Genomic DNA, 23,526 nt, shown 5'->3' with positions numbered 1-23,526 from the left:
CTGTGACATTACAGGCTGGCTGTGTGACATCACAGAATGGGCTGTGAGGCCACAGAGAAGACTCTGCCATCATAGAAAAGGGCTCTGTGACATCACAGAGCAGCGGTGTGATGCCACAGAGAAGGCTGAGACAATAGAGAGTGGGTTGTGACATCACAGAGCTGACTGTGAAATCACAGGGCAGGCTGTGACATCACAGCGAGGCTGCATAACATCACAAAGGTAGCTGTGCCATCATAGAGCTGGCTGTGACATCACAGGGTGGCTGTGACATCACAGCCTGGGCTGTGACATCACAGGGCAGATGTTGTGACATCACAGAGCACACTGGGACCTCAAAGAGCAGGCTGTGACATCACAGGGCACCTGTATGAAATCACAGGTGGCCTGTTACATCTCCGAGTGGGCTGTGTGACATTACAGGGCAGCTGTGTGACATCACAGGGGCTGTGTGACATCAGAGGTGGCTGTGTGACATCACAGGAGGTTGTATGACACCACAGGGGCTGTGTGGCATGGGGTTCCAGGGCAGGGCAAGGCTGGACCTGCCCCTTCCTCCCCCACACACAAAATGTTTCCAGCCCACAATCTCCTCCAGTCTGTCACAACAGGCAGTGTTGGAGGTGAAATCCCAGCTGTGGCCATGGGCACCTGCAGGAAGAAGGACAGCTCTTTTCCAGAGGAATGAAAGCCCCAGTTCTCGGTTTATTTCTGATTTAATTGCCTGGAATTTATTTGGTTTTGTTGTTGCTTTGTTTCCTTTTTTGTGCCTGAAGTGTCCAGTCAGGAGCAGAGTGACGCTTGCCAAGGAACTTTGTGGTGCTGTTGCTCAATATTAAATCTGGTTTTTGCTGCTCCCTTGCTGGGGATTTTTTCAGCGCTCTCAAGCCCTCGTTGGTAACAGGGTGAAGGAGCCCTGGGCCAGGCTCTGGCCCTGGGGGACACGGGGACGCTGCCGGGGGGTCCCTGTCCCCTGTCCCGCCCCCCATGGCCCTGTGTCAGGCTCTGGGCTCGATCTCGTGGAACATCCTCTGGGGGAGGCTGTGGGGCCGGGGGCGGGGGGACCCGGGGGGACAGGGGACCCCGCTGTGCACGAGCAGCGTTGGACTTCTCTGGGGGAACTGGGAGGGGGGGCTGGGGCAGAGTCACCTCCCCAGTGACCTCACACAGCCCCTGTGATGTCACACAGCCCCTGTGGTGTCACAACCCACTCCTGGATGCCACATAGCTCCCTTGTGATGTCATAGGCCCAACTCTGCGATGTCACTCTGTGATGTCACAAAGCTGTGCTGTTACAGAAGATTCTGTGATGTCAGAAATTCACCCTGTACTATGACGTCACAAAGTCATCCTGTGACATCACAGTCTGTTCCATGATGTCATAGCCTGCTCTATGATGTCACACAGCCAACTCGGTGATGTCACAACCCACACTCTGATGTCACAGAGCCACTCTCTACATGACGGCAGAGTCTGCCCTATGGCCTCACACTATGATGTCACACCCTGCTGTGTGATGTCACAAGCCCCTCAGTGATGTCACAAAACCCTCCCTGTGATGTCATACTGCCACTCAGTGATGTCACAGCACACACTTTGACCTCACTGCCCGCTCTATGATGTCATACAGCCATGCCATGATGTCACAGCCTGCTCTCTGATGTCACACTGTCCCCTCTATCATGCCATAGCTGCTTGATGACCTCACACAACACGCTCTGTGATGTCATAGCCCAGTCTGTGACCTCACACAACCCACGCTGTGCTGTCACACAGCCCCTCTCTGACATCACAGCTGCTCTGTGCCTCCGTGACACAGCCACAGAGGCGCTGCTGTGACACAGCCCCCTCTGGGACACCCCACAGCCCCTGCCAGTGCTGAGCCCCTGTGAGCTCTGTCTGCGCCCTGCTCGTGTCCCTGCGATGCCCTGGCAGTGCCCCAGCCCTGCTGGGCTGTGCACAGGAGCTGCTCCTGGCCACAGCTGTCTCTCTGCAGCGCTGCCCTTGCCAGGAGCTGCCTCTGGGCCAGGAGCCTGGCCCAGCTCAGCAGCACAGACACAGCACCAGGACGTTAATGACCCTCTGGGGCTTTGGTGCTCTTTGCATCGGACCCAGACCTCAGAGTGTGCTCAAAGAACTTCTCAAGAACTCAAAGTCAGATTCAAAGTCCAGACTTTCTTTAACTTTTAATGGGTCCCACTGAGGGACACAACTCATGTGAAAGTGTCCCCGGGTTCCAGTTAGAGCAGAACACTGGAGGCAGTGATGACAGCTGGGGGCAAACAAGGCAAAGGTGTCTCTGGTGCTGAGCAAACCTGGATATCACCATGGTGTCCTTGGACCTGCATTGTCACACTGACCCACGGTTCCATGAGGTTCCCCAGTGTCACCATGGTCACTGTCAGAGGCTGGATGAGATCAGTGTCCCGAGACACCTTGGGTTGAGCTGTCAATCAGTCCCACAGCTGGGACAGCGCTAACCCGGCTCTGAACGCCCGAGCAATCACAAATCCCAGCTGGGGGGAGGCCCACGAAGGCCCAGGGGCTTAAAACCAAGGAGCACAAGGTCAGCCCCTGCTATGGACTCTGCCTTCTCCTGGGGCTTGTGTCTCACCCACACTGGAACCCCAGGAGCTGGGAGCCACATGTGTATCTTTCTGTGGAGCTTCTGTCTCTCTGTCTCTCTGTCTCTTTCCTCTCCTTCTAATGCTCTTTCTATGGAACATTTTTGGGTCCCTGAACAACTGAAGTGTTTAAGGCTGAGAGGTCCAGCTTGTTCTGGTGCTTTCCATGAACTGATTGAACTCTTGATTTATGAACCAATGCACTAGATGTGGAATCCTCTACACTGAACTCAGAAACACATGCCCTCTGTCAGAGCATTTTCATCTTCTAGATCACTTCCAAGATGCCCATGGCGATGTTGCAATGATTATCACACAGCTCTCCATTTCTGGATGCAGGCTCTGCAGATTCTTTCTCTGCATTCAGTCAGGCTTGCATTCCCTGACAATTCCTGGTAGCCCGTCATGGTTTCTTAGGGCAGAACAGTAACAATGAAAACCTTACCAATGGCACAACTGCCCAGCCCACAAGGAAAAGAAAGAACAAGCTGTCAAGTTCTTCAAACATTTCTCCTGCTGTGCTGCAAGAGTTGAGCTGCACACAAGGTGTGGAAAGCCTAGAGAAGCTGCAGCTGGTGGCACATCTTGTGACAGAAGCTGCACCTCGTTCTCCAGGAAAGGTTCTTGGAAAGAGCAAACAGGAGTGTGGAGAAGATTCTGGGAAAACTGAAACAGCTTTTAGGAAATGAAATGAAAATGGAAAGAAACAATCCAAGATGTTTTTCTCTGTTTATTTTTATGCTCCCCTTTTCCATGTTGCACTGCTTCTCCATCCCCTTAATCCAAATAGATCTCAGCTGTAAGATCCATGACATGGCAAGTTTTAGACACTGTAAAATACCATGAGCTACACACAGTTTTTGCCTTCCCCTGGTTTACTTGGAAAGCAGTGATGGAGACTAAGTGCAGCCCTTGGGTCAGGTACAAATTCAGCATTCAGGGAATGTGCTCCCCTAGGGTTTGATCCTCAGCGGGGACAATGCACAGCAGCGCTCAAGGGGATTCCTGTTCCCCTGTGCAGGAGTCCAGACTCTGAGTCTGGGCTGACCAGGGCAAAGTTCCCGTGTTTGGACAGGCTCAGGGGCTGCCCCCGGGGAGCGGGGGGCTGGGCGCGGGGGCGAGCGGGCAACGGAAAAACGGACACGGGGACAAACGGCCCCGGAGCTTCAGTTGCAGCGGCAGCAGCAGCAGCAGCGGCAGCGGCAGCGGCTGCAGCAGCGAAAGCAGACAAAGCAGTGATTTTGTCGCATTCCTCTTGATTCTCCTCTCCCTTTCCCGCTGTCCCCTCCTCTCCCAATCTCTCTCTCCCCATTCCCGGCCGGGCCATGTCCCCAGCCCGCCCCCAGCCCCGGGCGGGTCTGCCCCGGCCCCGTCCCAGTTCCCGGCCCCGGCCCCGTCCCTGTCCCCGGCCGTCCCGCCGGGGTCTCGTCTCCGCCCGGCTCTGGCCGTGCTGGCGGTGGCGCTGCTGGGCGGGCATCAGTGCCTGGGGCTGGGGCGGCACAGCCGCCCTCTGGCTCCGCCTGGCCCGAGCCCGGCCCCGGCCCCGACGTGGGCTCCAGTCCCGGCCCCGGCCCCGGCTCCTCCCAGGCCCCGCGGAGGACACAGGCGGCGCGGCCGCTCCCGCCGCCCCCGCTGCGGCTTCCCCGGCCCGAGCTCCGCCGCTTGGCAGCGCGGCCGTCGGCCCCGAGCTCCGCCGCTGTCCCGTTCCAGGGACAGAACGCCTGGGGAGGGCCGGCCTGGGGCGCTCGGGGGGCGCTCGGGGGCCGCTACTGGCCCCGGGCTGAGCGCTGACAGCCCCGTCCCGCCCGCAGGGAAGGCGCAGGAGGAGGGCCTGCAGGAGCGGTACCGGCTGGGTTCGCTGCCGGGCAGCGGCGGCTTCGGCAGCGTCTTCGCGGCCACGCGGCTCTCGGACGGCGCCCCGGTGAGCGGCGGGGCCGGCGGCGGGCGCAGGAGAAGGGGGCAGAGGAGGAGGAGGATTAGCAGGAGGAGGAGGGGGAAGGAGGAGGAGGAGGAGGGGGCGGAGGAGGAGGAGGATGGGGCTCGGCGGGGCGGGTGGTGCGCTCAACCCACTGCTCTCCCTTGCTAGCAGGTGGCCATCAAAAGGGTGCCACGGAACCGCGTCCGGCACTGGGGCGAGCTGGTGAGTGAGCGGGGCCAGCGGCAGAAGCCGGGCCGTGCCGGGTGGCGAGGAGCCGGGGCCCGGCAGGGTGGGAGCCGCCGGGAGCCCTGCAGGGAGAGCGGGCATGGGCTGAGCGGGGCATGCAGAGCATCCCGGGCTGGCTGAGGGGTTCCCCAGCCCTGGCACGGCCTCAGCCCCACTGACGGCATCGCGCTCCTCCCGCAGCCCGACGGCACCAGCGCACCCCTGGAGGTCGTGCTGCTGGACAAGGTGTCCTCTGGCTGCACTGGTGTCATTCAGCTCCTGGAGTGGCTTGAGCTCCCTGACAGCGTCGTGCTGGTGCTGGAGCGTCCGGAGCGGTGCCAGGAGCTGTCGGGTTTCCTGGCGGAGCGGAGGTTCCTGCCGGAGGAGGAGGCGCGGGGGCTGTTCCGCCAGGTGCTGGAGGCCGTGCGGCACTGCACCAGCTGCGGGGTCCTGCACAGGGACATCAAGCCTGAGAACATCCTGCTCGACCTGGCCACCGGGCAGCTGAAACTGATTGACTTTGGCTGTGGCGCCTTCCTCCAAGACACAGCCTACACCCAGTTTGCAGGTGAGCTCTGCCTGGGGATGCTCCTGGGCATCTCATGGCCCAGCTGGGGTGCAGCCCCGGGGCTCCCCCTATTGCAGCCAGGATGGGATTAATGCTGGAGCCAAGCTGATTTGGGTGGGGGTGTGAGGGGGGCCAGCTCCAGCCCTGCCGACAGCCTTCAGCACCCACTGTGGCCTGGGCTAAGGCTGGAGCTGGGGCAGCCAGCCTGACAAAAACCCCAGTGGGGGTAGCAGAGAGGGGCGTCTGACCCTGTGCCCTGGATGGTTTGGTGTGCAGGCGAGAAGGGCTTGGACTGCTCTGCTCCCATTGTTTGCCTTGACTGGTTAACATTTTTGGGGGGCCGTGCAGGTGGGGAGTAGAGCGGGCTTTCTCAACCACTGGATGAGTTTTGCTTTTGTGTGTCACGGTTGGGCCTTCCCAGGATTTCTGCTGCCCTCTTCCAACACCAGTGGCTTCTTTTCCAGCCCCAAGTCTGTACACAATTCCCAGGTGCTGGTGAGAGGGCAGCAGTCACCCTGTGTGCCACTGGGGCAGCCCCCACATGCCATGGGGTGCTGGGGCCAGGCTCTGGGAGCCTCAGCGTCCCCCTGATGAACTCTGTCTGTGTTCCACAGGAACCCTGTCCTACAGCCCACCAGAGTGGATCCAGCACCAACGCTACCACGGCGAGGCAGCGACGATCTGGTCCCTGGGCCTCCTGCTGTACCACCTGGTCATGGGGAAGCACCCGTTCAGGAGGGGCCAGGAGATCATCTGGGGGCGGATCTTGTTCCCACGACGGCTCTCTCAAGGTGGGTCCTCATCTCTGGCCACGGGGGCAATACCAGTGCTGGGAGACAGTAGCAGCTCATGAGCATCCTGCTCTGGCAGCTGCTGAGGAGGTGGCACATGTCCTGCTCTCCTGCTCTCCTCCAAACACAGAATCCATGGGGAAGTTTAGGCCCAGCTCTGGGCACACCCAGCATGGCCTGGGCATGGGAACAGGGGGGCAACTTCTCCAACTGACTGGTGATTTCTGGTTTGTTTCCCCAGAGTGCCAGGATCTCATTAAGAGGTGTTTGTCCATGCAGCCCTTGGACAGGCCATCCTTAGAAGAGCTTTTCCGTGATCCATGGGTGCAGGGTGGTCTTCTGCCCTAGAAGATGGGAGAGCTCCACGTGCACAGTTGGATCCAGGGGCCTGGCAGGTAACAGCTCCACACATGTCCTGGCAATCAGTGGCAAAGCCAACCAGACTGGTTTTGTCCAGCCTGTGTCACTGCCCAGGGGTCATCAGATGGGAACACGCAGCCCTTGTGCTGGAGCTGAGCTGCTCTGCCCAGCACTGGTGGCCACCATCCGAACTGGTTTTGCTTGTCCTGGTTCCCTGACAGCTGGGGCCCTGGGCAGAACCCAGACAGCCTGGGCTCACCCCAGGGAAGGAGAAGAAGCCCCTGGAGAAGCTGTACCAGGTGGGGCTGCTGCTGCTGGGGACACGGAGGATGACATCAAGGATGACAACCTCTTCCTCCACCTGGTCACCGGCAGCTGAGGATGATGGACTTTGATTCTGACACCTTCTCCAAAGCCAGGCTCCACAGGGAATTTGCAGGTGAGTCCACACGCAGGGGGATGCTCCCAGATTTGGGCATTGCACAGCCTGGCCAGGAACCAAAGGTTCCCCCTTTGCTGGGGCAGATGCAGCTGATCCTTCAGTCGGCTGCCAGGCTGCTTTTGGCAGGGCTAGGGGGATGGGCTGGGGTGCTGATGAAATGGGAGTGGGCTCCTGGCCCTGCCAACAGCCCCAGCACCCACCGTGCCCTGGGCTGGGGCTGGGGCTGGGGCAGCCAGCCCGACACAAAGAAACCCCCATGGTGGGAGCAGAGGTGGGACTCCAGAACCTGTGCAGGGGCTGCTTTGCTTTGCAGGCAAGGAAGGGCTTGGGCTGCTCCACTGCCCCTCTTTGCTTTGGGATCACCGTTATTTTGGGGGGCAGTGCAGGGGGGAAGGGAGACAGCCTGGGCTTCCCTCACCTGTGGGTGGGTTTTTCCCTGGCCTGCAGGGGTTGGGCCTTCCTTAGCCCCTGACAGAGATAAGATTTTTGACCTTTTTTCTTGTTCCCCTTTTTGTCTGTAATCTATTTTCAATAATTTGTTGTGTGTTTTTCTAGAGGAAGCGTTCCAGGTGGGGTCCAGTCTGGATGGGGAAGTGCTTGGGAGCAGCTGTGGCGTGGATGGGCCGTGCCCTTGGAGAAGGATGAGGACATCGTTTGGGACCAGCTTTTCTTCCAGCGAGGGATGGCGTGAGGTGGGTCCTGTCTGCTTGGCATGGTGGGATCAGAGCTTTGGGGAGATGGCAGCGAGCACAGGAGCATCCTGCTCTGGGCAGCTGCTGAGGGCTGGATGTGCCGTGGCCGGCTGCAGGCTGGGCACATGTCCTGCCCTCCTGCTCTGCTTCCACAGGCAGCAGGGATGGGCAGCTCTGGGCACAGCTCTGGGCACGGCCAGCATGGCCTGGGCACTGCGGGCGGCTGGGACAAGGGGCCAGGAGCCTTCAGCTGACGGGCGCTTTCTGGTTTCTCTCCTTGCAGCCGGGCTCTGCGGGTGCTGAGGCTGCTCTGGGCTCTGCCAGGGCTCTGCTGGAGATCAGCACCGGGCCGCAATCAGCCAAAGAAGAAATGGGGTGACCTGTAGCACAGACCTGCTGGAGCATTTCAGCAACACAGCTCAAGTTTGCAGAGTGTACACCTTCAAGGGCAAACATGACACCACCCAAAAATTAAACTTGTTCAATAGCTTCTGAAATGAAATCAATCTGGGATGACCCCAAATGACATTTTACAGCTTGCTCAAGCTGTAGCTCAGCCCTTCTCTGAACTGTTCTCTCCCCCACCTGCCTTTTACTTCCCAACTGCTCCCTCTTGTCCCCCAGTGAGTTCCCAGCCCATGGCAGTCTCCATCACACTGTTGCCTTCCTTGGTGCCCCTCACCATGAGGAAGGCCGAGCCCCAGGCTTAGGGACTCATCCTGTCACTGGCTGAGGAGCAGCAATGTCTCAGAGCTCCAGTGGGATTTTAGTGTCATTCAGAGCTCCTCTTCTGCCCTCAGCTGTCCTCACTGCTGAGTTCCCACTCCCTTTTCCTTGTCCTTGCAGCAGGATGAGCTCTGTGAATCCCCTTGAGCCTCCCCACTCTGCCCAGCCCACGCACCCACCTCAGTTATGCTGAAGCTGCAGCTTCTCTGTCTCCTGTGGCACACCAGTCCAGTCCCCTGTGCGGGGAGCCCCAGCCCCAGAGCACAGCACTCAGCAGTGCACTCCAGGCTGGAGCAGCTGCCCTGCAGCCATGGCTTGGCTCTTTGTGGCAAGGGAATGCTCCCTGTTTGCAGCTGTCCCTGCAGGATGGCCCCAGGGCAGAGCCCAGCCGGGCTCCCACTGCAGCCCCTGAAGCTTGGGGCAGACAGTGGTCCCAGAGCTGGGGTTCACGGGGAGCACCCGGAGCTGTGGCTTTCAGTCAGTGTTGGCAAATGTTGTGTTCTCATCTCCTGCAGCCTGTGGGGAAAGCAGCCTGTGCTGCCAGGCCTGTGTGTGCCAGGGGCTCTTGGATGTCTCTGTACCCATGGACAGAAGGCTCTGTGTGTGCCAGGGGCTCTTGGATGTCTCTGTACCCATGGACAGAAGGCTCTGTGTGTGCCAGGGGCTCTTGGATGTCTCTGTAGCCAGGGACAGAAGGCTCTGTGTGTGCCAGGGGCTCTAGGATGTCTCTACCCATGGACAGAAGGCCCTGTCTGTGCCAGGGTTTCCATAATGTCTCTGTACCCATGGGTATGGAATAGCATGGACACTGAAAGTGTCAGTCCCGTTGCTTGCACGCTCCTTCCTTTGTGCACAAGACACATCCAGGCACACCCCCATGTACAGATACATTAAAAGGACAGGGAGGGACAGAGATTTCCCACAGTACTCCAACTTTGGCATAACTCACCTTTTAGCTGGTGGCCAGGGGATTTTTTTTCCCAGCTCTGTGTGAGAAGGTGTCCAGGAGCTGAAGCAGCAGCATTTAGAAGCAGTTTCAGGATTTCTAGGCAGGAAGTGGAGCTGACAACCATCCACGTAACTTGCCGTATTCATCAGGATGTGCTGCTGGTTCTTTGGGAATATGGCCCAATGGAGAGACGAGACTTGGAAAAATCCCAGCTCTCTGTGGGTTTGTGCAAAGGGGGAGCAGCAGAAACACTTTGTGTGTGCTTTGGGGACACAAGGTCCAAGGAGCTGCGGTGGCAGAGAGTGACCTGGGCTGGTGGCAGGTGAAGTCCTGGTTCATGGCATCCCAGAGTGGCACAGGACAAAGCTCCAAGCACTCCCAACCCCACTGATGAAGTCTTTGTGATGCTGCACATCCTATAGGAAAAGCTGCTGTCACACAATGCACTGGGATTTCTAAGTTTCATTTTAATTACTTTAGGTCCAAGTTTCAAACTGCAATGTTTTTGTTCTCAAGACACAGTCGTGCACAATCCATCTCTCATCCTCCTATTGCTTCAACACCAATTAAAAAAAATAAATCTTAATATTGGAAACAAAACCCAATGTCTTTAAAAAAAGAATGCTGGGGTCAGTCAGTAAGATGGATCCAGGCCATCAGAACAGGCACAAAGTAAATGAGTTCTCCTTTTAAAAAGATCAGTTACCTCTTAAATCCAAAGTTACAGAAGATTTCATTACACATTTGTTTCTTTTTGTTTTCTCTTTCATATTTTTCTCATTTTTAAAATTTTTTTCTATTTCTTTTTAAGTAGATAACACATCATGTAAAATAGGTAAGATTTTTCAGCAAAAATCAGATTTTTCAGCAAAAATAAGATTTACAGCAAAATAAGATACATTTCTGATAAACAATGAAAATATTTACTCCTCTGTTTAATTTTCTCTGGATACCCTGCGGTAAAAAATCTAGCAGATATGAGAAGAGGTGTCAAGTGTTTGCTTTGGACTAAGCTGGAGTTCAGCACTGCTGACATCCTGATCCAGCCAAGAGTTGCAGAATTCTTTTGCACATCCCGAATGTGTTTGCAGGCACAGCACCTGCAGTGCTGACACACCAGTGCACGTGAATAACTCTGTTACTCCCTCACAGAAGTTGGGCTCTGCCCCAGAGCGAGGTGCTCCAGCCCTTTGCTCCTGGTTCCCGTGGGGAGCAGCTCCCTTCCCTCTGGCTGAGCTGCTCAGGCAGAGCCCGGCAGCTCCTGGCCCTGCAGGGCTGAGGCTTTTCCCCGTTGCTGGGCACAGACGGATGGAGCAGCACCGCTGAACACGGGCACACACAGGGACCAGCAGCAGCTGCCTTTGGCCACCTGAGGCTCCAAGGCCCAAACTCAGAGCAGACAGGGCTGGAAGAGACTCACAGGCTCCCTGCTGGCTGTGCTGCCCCACTTGTGCCCACCTGGGAGCCCCCAGGGCCAGCAGGGACTTGAGATGGCAGCCCTGGGCTCCTGGAGCTTGTGCAAGGAGCGGGGCTGGGGACTCCCTGTCCACGGGGAGCTTCCAGATGGAAAAGGCTGCTGTGCCCAGGCAGCTCCAAGGGCACAGAAAGGAGGGTCTCCACCACGGGATCTGTGCCAGTCCCACAGTCCTGGGCAGCAGCCACCGAGCCCTGGGGGAGCAGAGGGCACAGCAAGAGGGACAAAAGCAGGCAAGGTCAGAGACTGGAGAGAGCCAGACCCGGCAGCAGGAACAGCTGCTCCATTGCACTCTTGGAGAAAGCTCTTGGCTGCTTCAAAGCGCTGAAAGGCGTGCAGGGCAGAGAGGAGGCCACACCAAACACTGCTCCTGTTTCCACAGCCTCCCCTCTCCGTGTCCCAGAAGGAATTGGATGGACTGTGCTCTTCTCTCCGAGTGTCTCGTTCAGCACGAGCGGCTGAGCACCAGGAGCTGAAGGAGCTGAAGCCTCAGGCCTCAAGAGCTGGGCCTGAGGAGACTTTGTGAGCAAATGAATGCTGCTAACATGGACCTGGCTGAATGCAGCAGATGGAATCATGGAATCACAGAATCCTTTCTGTTGGAAAAGACCTCTGAGCTCATCCAGTCCAGCCGGTCACCCAGCAGTGTCGAGCCCAGCACTAAACCACGTCCCTGAAGTGCCAAGGCCTGGACAACAGCCCTGAGTGAGGCCCTGAGCCAAAGGTGGCCTCTGGATGAACCTTCCAACCAAAGGTTATCTTTGCATCTGCTCACTTGTCACTGTAGAGCAGGACGGGAACGAAAATTACTCCAAATCAAAGGCAAAGAGAATGAACTCCGATCTATTTCAAATGCACCGCTCCATTTATAGAGAACATCGTGCGGACTGATTTCATTGGTCTTAGAGTAAAAACATCTCACACCACTGGTGTGCAGTGAATGACGCACGGTGGCAGAACCCATCTATAAACAATGTGAACAACAAGATAGATTAGAGAATTATTTACATTCTTTCCCAGCTGTCTCCCAGGCTCTCGCCTGGTTAGAAAACCTTCTCTTTTTCTCTCTGACTGAACTGAGAATATCCACACCCTGCTTTCTGGGATTTCTGGCCCTGCCTCCTGTCCCAGAGTTTGGCAATTCCCCTTGCACAGCGTGCTGAGCTCTCCATGACCAGCTCAAGGGGTTTCTCAGCTGCGGCGTCCTGTGGCATGGCACAAGAATCTGCCTCCAATTAGCTCGGGAGTGCAGCTCCAGACACATGGGTTTGGTTGAGTAAATGCTATTTGTTTGGTGGGTAATGATGTTTTTCTAAGCTTATGCTTTATTCATAGCATGAGTGACATTTCTGCAAGAGGTAGTGATGTGTCTCTGGGTCTTAGTTCTGTTCTGGTTTTGGAAAATACACTTCAAACAGCTATAGCATTACACATTAGATAACTGGCGTATGAGTAAAATTACAGTAATAACTAGGGGCTTATGAATTAAATGAAATAAATATAGACACTAGGTTTTAAAAACAACAGGCCTTTACTATGATGAAAGGAATAATTTCGATTCAAGGGTGGAATAGATCTTGGGTTTGAATTTAATTATATCTTACAGTTTTGCAATTATCATTGTTGGATTACTCATGGGATTAAAATGCACATCTTTTAAAATGAAAGGTAGAAATATAGCTTTTTAAACATTTCATTTCAAGATCATTAGGTACATTATTACCTCAGCTACAAGACAATTTCATTTTTGCTCTGATGCTCTTTGATTTCTAACAGATAGGAAACAGCCTTCAGTAGTCTCTCTTCATTGTGTTTCTTTTTCTGTATTCCCATGTCTCATCCTAAATTGCTTCTATTGAAGATCTGCAGTGGCCCAAATGACCATATTTGAGCTCTGAATTTGTTGTATCTCTCTTCCTGTTTTTTCTTTTGGCCTGTTTTCAGATTAATAATGTGAGACTAGATAAGCTTCATGGAAAAAAAAGAGTCTATTTCATCATGTTAACCCAATAATACTATCAGGCAGCATCAAACAAACAAGCTGTGTGTTTCTCCAGAGCCCTGAGACGAATACCTTTTTTGAAACATGGAGATTTATATTCCTGTGGGAATGTAAGTGATATCAAGGGCAGCAGATTTTGAGTGCAGCTGTAGTTACCATTAACAGAGGTAAGTATTTGAAGGAATTTTGATATTTCAGCCATGGTTTATTATCAAGGGTCTCTTGTGTGAAATATGCCAACCAGAACATAGATGACCATTGATTGCTACATTTGGCTTCATTAAAAAAAAAAAAAAAAAGGAAGAAATTTCTTAAATGCATTATGTTTTTAATATTTAAGAAGTAAGTTCATGGAAACCTGGAAACTCATACTCAGGTGCTGTGAATCACAAGAGTTTCTTGTGGAACAAAGCACAGCCATCTATACTGTGTGTGTATCTGAGTGTGCATGGGTTACTTTTTTGTGAATCGTGAATCTTTTCTATCTTTAGATTGTTATTAATAGAAGAACTTTAAAATTCCTTTCACATTGATAGCCAGAATTTTGGATCAAATACATAGAAAGAAATACAGAAGTGTGGGCATTTCTGAGGTTCTAGAGTTCCCCATATGACCAAGCAGTAGAGTTTATAATCTCTGTATTTTAACTTTCCTTGTCCGGTAATATGGACTAGAAAAATAAGATTTGTATATAGAGTCTAAAAGCATAGAAGATTAATAGTTTGAAGTACTGCCTTCAGCTTTCACAAAATTCATGGAGAAGTGAAGACTAACAACATTAAGGAGGTGTTCAATAGCTCTGTGTGATTGACCAAAGCAGTTTCATTAGATTTTCTTTTCCCTCTTTTTTTTTTTTTAATAATTTAAGCTGTGCTTTTGCCAAATACCAGTCTCAGAACTTTGCACCCTACATTCTGACAAGAGGCAGCAGTATAAAAGAGGTGGGAAGAGAGGCTTTAGCAATATATTTTCTCCTTTTTCCATTCTCCCAAGGCAAAACCTGGAGTCTTTCTGAAGCCATTGGCCAGCATTTACTCTTTATCTCCAGCCTGTATCTACATATTAATTTTTTAAAAATTGTATTCAATGGATCATGTAAATAAGTCTGCTGTCCAGCAATTATTCATGTAAGATGCAATTCAACCAAATTGTATTGTGATTTTCCTATTGCAAAATCTTGTCCTTTTTAAAAAAATTTACTAATATTTTATTTTTCTGAAGGCAGAGTGGATGCAGACAATGTACCTGCCAAAGTCAGAGAGATTGCAGACAGGGTTTCCAGCTTTTAAGTTTCCAGGGCTTTGTGTATTCAGATTCAGGCATTCTAACTTTGAACATGCAGCCATTTAATCTTGCAAAGACAAAGGTTGTATTGACATGGAAGCAAATACAGAAATGCACTCTGTAAGGCCATGAAAGAATGTCACTGCATTACAGCAGCCTAACAAGGTATCATACATCAGCTGAAGCATTGTAATTGTCTGTCTGTGCACTTGAGCTTGCCCAGAGCGAGGTAAACATCCATATGCTCCAGGGATTACTCATTAAATGAAGCATTATGGTTTAGTACTGAGAAATCTCTGCTGTCCTTCCATTATTTTCTACTTAAATGATCATTTTCTTCTGCATAACAGTAAGTTTTAATTATGCGATTTGCTGTGTGTGTGTGTTGGATGTTTTTCAGTTGCTCATGCAGACTGTAGACAAACACATACATGTGTGCAGACACAACATTTTCCCTGCTATAATTTGGTATTTCTGGCACTTTGCAATAGTAGGGTCAAAGCCAAACTGTAGCTACCTCTGGAAAATCTTACAAGTAGCTGTAATTGAAAAAGGCAGTATAACTTTTCTGTTTTAAAACCTAGTGGAGACTTTTTTTCGGAAAATGGAAAGAATTTCATCATTGCTTCAATGTGAGTTTTTGATGAAGTCATGGAACTTTTGAATGTGTGTATTTTTTGAAACAATTCTGAAACTCATTAGGCAGTAACAGAAATGCCATTACATTATCGTGATCCACTGCTAACTCAAAATTTGACTTTTGATAGATGTAGTAAAAAGAATGAAATTATTCTGAATTCTAAGTAAGTAAATACAACTAGTTTGATCCTCCAGGATAATTACAGTTTATAATACTGAATTGAAAAGTTTATTGTGGTTGTAAAACAAAAGGAACTTTTTGATAGGGCTTACTGTTGTAGTTCTGTGAGATGTAATCCTTTTGGATATTTCCTACCCCTCATGATTCACTCTGTTGCTAATGAAGCTGTATTCTGACAGGCCTTTAAATTAATGCCTATGCTTGTATGAAGCACAAGTATGGAGTACATAAAGTACAATTGTTTTAAGTATTTATATTTGTCTACTGATGCACTAGAATCTAACAAACTCAAAGGAGGAATCCCTTTCACGAGCTGTAAATTTCAAAAGTTCTGACCTATTGACTTCATGAGAGCAAAAATTCTCCAGTGGGAGTAAGATGTTCATCATGCCTTAACATAAAGTCCAGGAGTCAGGGAAATGCCTGGCTGGAATAAACAAGCAGCTCATCCAGTCTGCCATTCTGGCACCAAGGGCGGGTAAGACCAGATGTTTCAACGGAAGGCATAAATCTTCACAATTTTACTGTTCTGTATTGCAAGATGATGTTTCTTACATCACTCACACCTTGAAACCTGAAGATTAAGAGAGCTTATAACTCTTACTTCCTCATAGTCAGTTTATAACATAAATCTTAAAGCACATTTCTTAAATTATTCAGTAATTTTGAAAGCAGATTTTGAAGATACATTATCAACTGGTGCAAAAGTAAAACGCTTCACCTCCATGCTGCCTTTATTAGAGTAAAAGTTGTGAATATGAGAAATCCTGGTCATTTCAGTAAACTAAAAGTGAATTTTACTGCAGCGTGAGAGAGGCAAAGGGCCTTGTCAAGGAGAGATGTGACAGATCTCCCCAGCTGCTGGGTGCTGGGATGCCTTTTCCATCCTACCTGCCTGCAGGTACTCACCAGTTCATGTGTGGGAACCCTTCTGCTACCAATCCTGAGCCACTGATGGCTGTGAAACTGAAGGGTTTGTCTTTCACTGATCTCAGCTCTGATTTTGCCTCATGTTTGCCAGCCTTGGCAAATGCTTACTCTGTTGAATTGAACTTAGTTTGTTCAAAGCTGATCCTGGATTCTCACCAAAGATTTAGTTGTGAAATATCTCATCTTGTGCAGTGGCCATAGCAAGATATTTCTCTTTGGCAGCAAACACTCATTAGAACTGATGACTACTATCACCTTCTTAACTTTCTCTTGACCAATTTTCACTTAATTTCCCACTCACTCTGTGAGACAATTATACAAAATAAATAATGAGGTAGCATGTGTAATGCAGCTAATGTTGAAACAGTTGGATGAGCATCAAACTAAATCCGAATTTTCCTTTTTTTATTGCCCAATGGGAGCTACTTTCTGGCTAATGTTATGAAGGTGGTGGTGTATGAGGGGAAATTAATACATTATCACATTGCACTATTGGTATTGGAAGTGGTTCTTCACACATTGGGTAGCAGACATATAAACTTGTTTGCCAGATGGTGTTGCAGATGCAAGAATTTTACAAGGGCTCAGAGGGATGCTGGACAAGTACTTGAAAGTGATATCTACTTGGGGGTTGCAAAATAGACAGGCCACAATAGGCTCAGGAAATCTCCTGAGCTGAAAATAGATGGAGAGGAGGGGGGGCACTAAGGGTAGGGAAATATCGTATATAAATGTTCTATATTTATTCTTCTTGCTGTTGAAAAGAGACTACTAGACTGGATGAGCCTTCAGTTTTGCCATTACAAACATTTTTATATTCTTATTTAAGTAACAAGTTGTTGTGTGAGAGGATTTTTCTGGAACAGGAAATTAATGTTGAAGGTGGAGAAAACCCAGAACTGCTTAAATGTAGAAAATTAGTAATATGTAATCCATATTGCTAAGGAAAGAAAAATGAGAGACCACTTTAATGCTGAAAGAATATCAAATGTGAATACTTTCTCAGTTACTGACTGCCTAAGTTTGCAGTCTTGCCTTTTTAGCTTTTATATTTCACCTTATATTACCGTCAGGAATAGATCGTCATTGTTTTGTGGTGACTTCTACTGGTAGTTCACCAGGTACATATAGAAGGCCTTTTCTGGTCTAGCTGTCTGTCTCCTACATCCTACATGCTTCTTTCTGTGGTAGAACTTAAGTGCCGTAACTTGCACTACAGTACACATATACTATTGATAAAGGAAAAAACGGCTGTAGCACTATGTCTGCTAAAGATATTCTTCTTTTTCAGAAAGCAGATCCTTATGTGGAACAATTAAAGGAGACATGGTCAAGTTATAGTTCATGGGTCAGTTTAGTGTCTCATGATACTGAAATTTTTTATGCACTTACTTTAATCTTGTTTTTTTCATTTGTCTCATCCTTCATTGGGGTTGGCCTTGCATGCTGAATTCTTTTCTTTTTATTGCTTTATGGTTTTTAATGTCTGCACAAACTCCTCTGAAAAACAAGAGTGTGGTTGAGGTGCCTCTAAAGAAACAGAGATGCCAGGGCTTGAGTGGGCTTTTTGAATTCACTCACTCTGCATGTCCTGACTACCAGAGCTGGGTTATAACTTGTAAAAGTCACTAGAAACAGCTGACTTTCTTATCATCCATAAAATTTAAATTTGCATCTGGCAGACTTTTTGTTGCCAAAAAAGTTTAGGAAAAAAGTTACGGTTATCATTTTTACTATTGCCCTTCTTAATTTTATTAGGATTAATGATGATGGTGAAAATTATAACTGTCCTTGCTCCCAGAATTGCTCTACTTGATATTAAGAAGGCCAAAACTCTGCTGCAGTGGTTTCTTTTGCATGTTTTAATGTTTTACTGGGTAATATCAGCTACAGACTTTTATCAGCTGTCTGAAGTTACTGCTTGCTGATCATTAGATTGACTACAACCCATGAGTTTATAGATATCCTGAAACCATTCAAGAATAAGTTCTGCGAGAAGGTATTTTTCCAGAAAATCTATCTGTAAGAAAAACTGCTTTTTGCATCCTGCCAGTGTATTAGTGGTGTGAGACAATAGCAATTCAACAGTCATTTTCTTGGTACAAGTTATTAGTCATCTTTGTTCTTTTGAGGAGATATTTTCAGTGGTTTGGGTTTGGGGTTTTTTTTTTGTCTTTTTTTTTTTTTTTTTTTTTTTTTTTTTTGGCATTAATGGCACTTCTGTCACCATCTGGCTTATTCAATTACAGATCTCCAGAATAACAAACCTCACAGTTTGCATGTATGTCTCTGTTTTTCTCCGGACCCCAAGAAAAACAGATCCCCATTAATATGCTGATCCCCATTAATATGAATGGTTGAACTTCATTTGACATCAGTCAGTCCAGGGGCTGAGTGCAAGTACATTATTCCCCGTGCCATTAATGCAAGTCACATACCCCAGCTAGGCAGATAAGGGAAATAGAATTTTCAGTAGTCATTGTTGTTTTGCTTTGCAGTACTGTGTGGAGGTGGTCAACTCCTCATGCTTGATTATCTTCAAGATATTTGTTGCACTTTATAAAGTTCATCGGCAAACTTGTGCTTGCTTCTTAAAAGTAGTCTGCTGTGTCATGTAGCCCATTTGACTGGGTAGAAAGAAGCATGTCATGTTTAAGATAGTGACACTGATAATTAGCTGTTAGTATCGAATTCCACTTCTTTTTTTCACTTCAATTCCTCCTAGAATATCTAGTGAGTACATTTAGCATCAGTTTCCCCAGCAGAAATAGTAGGCACACATTTTCTTTACAATGACTCAATGATGTATGTACTAGTTACTGTTATATTTTAAGTTGAATGTATGAAAGGTATTATATAAGTTTTGAAAACTACCTTAATAGTGTTTTATTCTTCTCTAGGCACAGGAATTTTGATTTTGTATTGTGATTTAAATAGACAATAACTAAAAATGAAGGCTTTAGTTTCTTAATTGGTTGTCACATATCTCATTTTAGGGGTGGTTACCATTTAGTTTGGTAAAGGATCTGAAGACTCAGATTCCTTTTGAACAGCCAATATCTAGTTTTTCTGATGATTTATTCATAGCAGTTAGGTTTTTGCAATTCCTTGTGAGGAAATTGCCCTTCACAGGATCTGTCTATGTAAGGTTGATGTATAATGCATGCTCATTTGCTTAGTTGTATTTGTAAGCTCCAGCTGTGCCCATCACTTGCTAAATCTGTCATTAAAGGATTTTGTTTTAAATTCTGCCTGGCTTTGTTTTCAGATGTCTCTGAATTCCTTCCTGTGTTGAGTCACAACTGTGAAAAGAGAAATCTCCCTCTTTAATTCAAGGGGTCAGTGGTTTAAAAGCACTAAAGCCTGGTGGGGAACAGCTTAAGGAAGGTAGTTAATCATAGTGACCCCAAGACTTCATAAACTTACACAAGGCTCATCTGACAGGCAGAGTCCTGGATATCTTCAAGCCCTGGTTTCTTTGAGGAGTAACTGTTTTGCCAGGGAGTGGAATCCTCTATGGAACAAGCACCAGTGAAGGGTCTTTGCCACCTGCTGTGGCAAAGAAGCACAACTTAATTTTCTCCACCACATTTCTTTTTCTAGCTAAGCCAGCATGGAGCCCAATTCCTTTCTAGTAGTTTTTTTTTCCCTGCAATGTTGAGAAATATTTAATGTGGTAACTACAATGGCTTCCACTTCTTGGTGTCACTGGGACATAATAGACTGGCAGGAAAGAGCTGCTGATCTGGATAGAAAAGAGAGGTCAGGAGGGAACACACAGATGGTCTTGTGTGCTGGGCGAGCAGAAGTCATTGGCGTGGTTTGGGTGTCAATAATTCATCCAGTGGCATTTTTCACCCAACTTCTTCAGACTCCAGTGGGGAAATCTTGGAATAAATCCCCCTCTTGTCTCCGTGCAGGCAAAAGCCTTATTTCACATACCATGTTAATAACTGTGACACTCAGCTGTGGGCTTAGTTTTCACGGGATGGGCAAACCAGGACCATGTGGGTGAACTGTACGTGGAAGCTGTGAGATACTGAATTAAGTGATACAGCTAATGCAGTGCCTGTACCTATGCTGTGTGTACTCCACTTGTCCTATGCACACATTGCTATTCTTGGTACAGGGGTTGATTATCTGCCTATGGATCAGTTCTTGAATTGCTTCAGCTTTTGGACAGTGTTATAAAAGAAAAGCGATCCTGTTTTCAGTCAGATTTTAATAGTGAAGTAGTTAATTCGTAAGCAGCTCAGGTAGACATTGCCCTTATCAGAAGAGTCCTTGGGAAGAGAAGGTCACTAGAGAGTAGAAAAAGTCATTTGATGGCTGTCAGACATCCAAGTTTAAGTGGAAGGGTGTTGGATGTTGAGCAAGACCTTCAGTGTGTGATTCAGTTCAGTTATTAATTTGTCCATTAACTGCTAAAGGAAATAGCAGAAAAATTAGGATTGAAGGAGACATGAGGAAGTCATATGATTTTGTTTGTATTTCAAAGGATGGATAACTTCAGCTTTGGATTAGATTGCTTAGAGCTATGTCCAGTCAAGCTTCAAATGTCTGCAAAGATGGAGAATCCACAATTTCTCTGAGCTCCTGTTCCAGTGTTGACAATCCTTTCATTCCTTGAGGAATGAAACCTCAGAAGTCCCTCAAGATTGAGATTGCCTCATCATCTTAGGGGACAAATGACTTAGGGGAAAAGGAAATGAGAAGTGTTTTACATCCTGCCTTTTTAATATTGGTCTTCTGGTTATGGAAACTAACTGGTTAACCATCTAAATTTTTCCTTTTTTTTCAGTGAAATACTGATTCATCCTTGCACACTGTGTCCTCACAAGACACAGGAAAGTTATTGTGATTTTAAACTAAAGTGGAAGTATTTCTGTGTTGAATGGAGGAGGTGATGCATGAATTCTTGGTTTCTTTTTCAGTATGGCTGTTTCAGATTCCAGGAACTGTCATGATAGCACCCCTCATAAAGCAGCTTAAAAATAGCAAAACAACTATTGCACCAAATATAAAGTGATTCCTGCTGTGTCACAAACAGAAAGGTTTTTGAAGCTCCGAATAGATAGCAGCATGTTGTAACCCTTGAAAATGGTAAAATTGATGATCAGAGGACACAGGACTGTTAAAGCTTTGATGACCTGCTGTCTGAACCCATACTGGCAGTGTGTTTTTCCTTACACAGCTCTGTGAAGTTCTTTATAGAAAATGAAACTGTGATTGTAATTTTCTGCAGTTTGCACAAGCACTTAAATCACAAATAAAACACTGTAAAAAGTGGCATGTGAGTCATGGATCTCCCTGCAGGAGTTCCAAGTCTGTTGTCCCTGTGGAGAAGGTTGGCTGTGTGACTAGGGGGATGTGGGTACTGGTCCTGACGGCTAGTGTGATGTTATCCAAGGGATGTCATCTCCTATGGCAGCATTAAAAGAAATCCAGCTACCTCTAAAAAGGATAGAGGGTAGAGAATGGAGACATTAAAGCTTTTAAAGTGCTCAGATGCTATGATGATGTGTACCTGAGGGAAACCCATCAAGAGGAGCAGGTCCCCATTGAGTCAATGACTTGTGTAAGCTCACAAGTGGGATTTTTTATAGAGGCTCTGCTGATTTTCTGTCACATATACTCCAAATTTAAATGAAATCAAATGTTAAAAAAAAACAGAAAGAAAGCAAATGTGTTCAGTCTAACAATAAAATAACTGGGTTATTGGGCCAACAGATGATCACTGCTGTGCAGTGTACACGTTCATATGTGTATCAGTTTACATTTTAGCTGCACAAAATGTTGATCCAAAATTAGGTGGACAATGCATTAAAAAAAAACCTTCTCCAGTAGACTTCAATAGTATAGTAATGAATTTTTAAATCAATTTGTTGAAAGTGGAAATTAAAATCCTTCTGGCATGTCTTTCCCTATAGTGTAGTTTATATATGAAATCCTGCAGACTGTGCTGCACAGAGTTCACTGACAGTGCAACAAATAATGAGGCCATACGTTGATGAAAGGAATTTTAGTAAAATATGCCATTGGATATACAGCAAACAGACTTGATCAAAGCCCAGCTGCCATATGAAGTACACATTTTTTTAACCATTACTAAACTGCATTAGCCTGAATTATTTTGAAAGTTATGATTTGACTTCTACACAGCTGACAATAAACTAAATAGTACTGGCAGTTAAGGAAACATGCTTTCAGGATTTGTAAAATAGAAAAAATAAAAAAAAAAAATTATTATATTAAGATGCCAACTACAACATGCAGTTGCCTCTACTTAACATTTGTAACATTCTGTTTTTATCGGAGAGTCTCACAGACTTTAGATACAGCTGTGAGTGCCTGCAAGCATTTACACAAAATTACAAACTGTTGGGCAATACATTAATGCTTACATGAGATAATATAGCTACAAATTTTAGTACAATAAAGCATTAGCTGTGAAATGAAATTTACCTTTTAAATATTTATGTAAATGTAAATCTTTGTTCCTTTATTTCCTTCTGCTTTGGGGAGGGTTTGTTTTAGGGTTGTTTTGGTTGAGTTTTTGATTCAGTAGAGTCTGCTGAGTTGTGACTGTGTGCATGATCTGCAGGTTGTGCCTGCACACAGAGTTGGCTGTCTGGTGGTGCCTCAGATGTGTGTATGGCTGAAATGTGTAATCTATTGCTGTATAGTTTGCAATTAATGGAGCCATACAGCACTAGGATCTGGCTGAGGTCTGGATTGCTTGGATCAAGGACAGGAGAGCCCCACCTACTTGCATCTGTAGATGTATCCATGCAGAAACTCACAGGCTGTTCTCTTTCAGAGTATGCACTGCTATCCACCTTGCTGCTGTATCCTGCAGAGCTGTAAGTCTGGATTTGATATATCACAGATTTCACCAGAGTGCTGCACTACTGTCCCTTCAAGCTGGGTTTTTCACAAATGTACAAAAGTCATGATAGGGCAAGTTCAAGTAACTAATCTGTAGAATACTCCATTGCCACTAGTTACTGGTAATGCCCAAAAATATCAGCCAGTTCAGACTTCTGGTCCCTGCTAGAGGACCGATGCTTCATTCCTGCATATTTTGGAAGGTCTCCTATGAAAGGAAATAGCAGAGAACGGTTTTTCCACAGCAAAGCACTGACAAGAACTCCTGGAGGCAAAAATGAGACTGTAATCCTTCCTTTGTGTTGGCCAATGTAGGTTTATGTTTCTTCCAGCAGAAGAATGGTGGTTGCAGGGTCAGTGGTTTAGGTGGCTTGACAGTGCTGCCTGAGGGTAATTCAGGCTGCGGCAGGACAAATGCCATCTGCTAGAGTTTTAAATGCTCAGGCAGATCTCCCCAAAATGAGCATTTGTTTTCTCTGATGGCTATTGTGACATTTTTCTGGCTTTCCAGTATTTTCTCAAGAGCAGGCCAAGGCTGTTCCACAGGCAGAGCTTCCTGCAAGTGTTGTCTCCTTCACTCAGAGCTGAGCCAAACCACCCCAAGTGCTGCAGGTGGTGACAGACATTTCAGAGGAAAATTCTCTGTCTCTCTTCGAAACCCTTCAGACGTCACAGTACTTGGCAGAAAGTGGTTTTCCATCTAGTCTACCTTTTCATTAATGTCTCTAGGAATTTTCATGCTACTGCTTTTTTCTTTTCTTGGATACCAGAATTACAAAACTCATCTTAGAATCACTTTTCATAGCGTTAGTGGTTTTTTTGGTCTGCTGGGG

General features: G+C 47.7%; 2 protein-coding genes across 2 annotated transcripts in view; both read left to right on the top strand.

Annotated features, from left to right (window-relative positions):
* The window catches only part of LOC137467049 (serine/threonine-protein kinase pim-1-like), a 135,748-nt gene that overhangs the window by 8,612 nt on the left and 103,610 nt on the right, over positions 1-23,526 (top strand). The gene's annotated exons all lie outside the window — the stretch shown is intronic.
* Positions 1-23,526, top strand: part of LOC137467044 (serine/threonine-protein kinase pim-1-like) — a 33,083-nt gene that overhangs the window by 1,266 nt on the left and 8,291 nt on the right. Inside the window, exons 2-6 of the mRNA XM_068178603.1 lie at positions 4,436-4,545; positions 4,714-4,764; positions 4,969-5,335; positions 5,950-6,126; positions 6,368-6,450. Of these exons, the coding sequence (XP_068034704.1) occupies positions 4,436-4,545; positions 4,714-4,764; positions 4,969-5,335; positions 5,950-6,126; positions 6,368-6,450 (788 nt within the window). The remainder of the gene's footprint in view (positions 1-4,435; positions 4,546-4,713; positions 4,765-4,968; positions 5,336-5,949; positions 6,127-6,367; positions 6,451-23,526) is intronic.

Source organism: Anomalospiza imberbis, unplaced genomic scaffold, assembly GCF_031753505.1.
Source record: "Anomalospiza imberbis isolate Cuckoo-Finch-1a 21T00152 unplaced genomic scaffold, ASM3175350v1 scaffold_51, whole genome shotgun sequence".
NCBI lineage: Eukaryota > Metazoa > Chordata > Aves > Passeriformes > Viduidae > Anomalospiza > Anomalospiza imberbis.
Note: the sequence above shows the minus strand (reverse complement) of the source record. Positions and strands in the feature narration are given on the sequence as shown.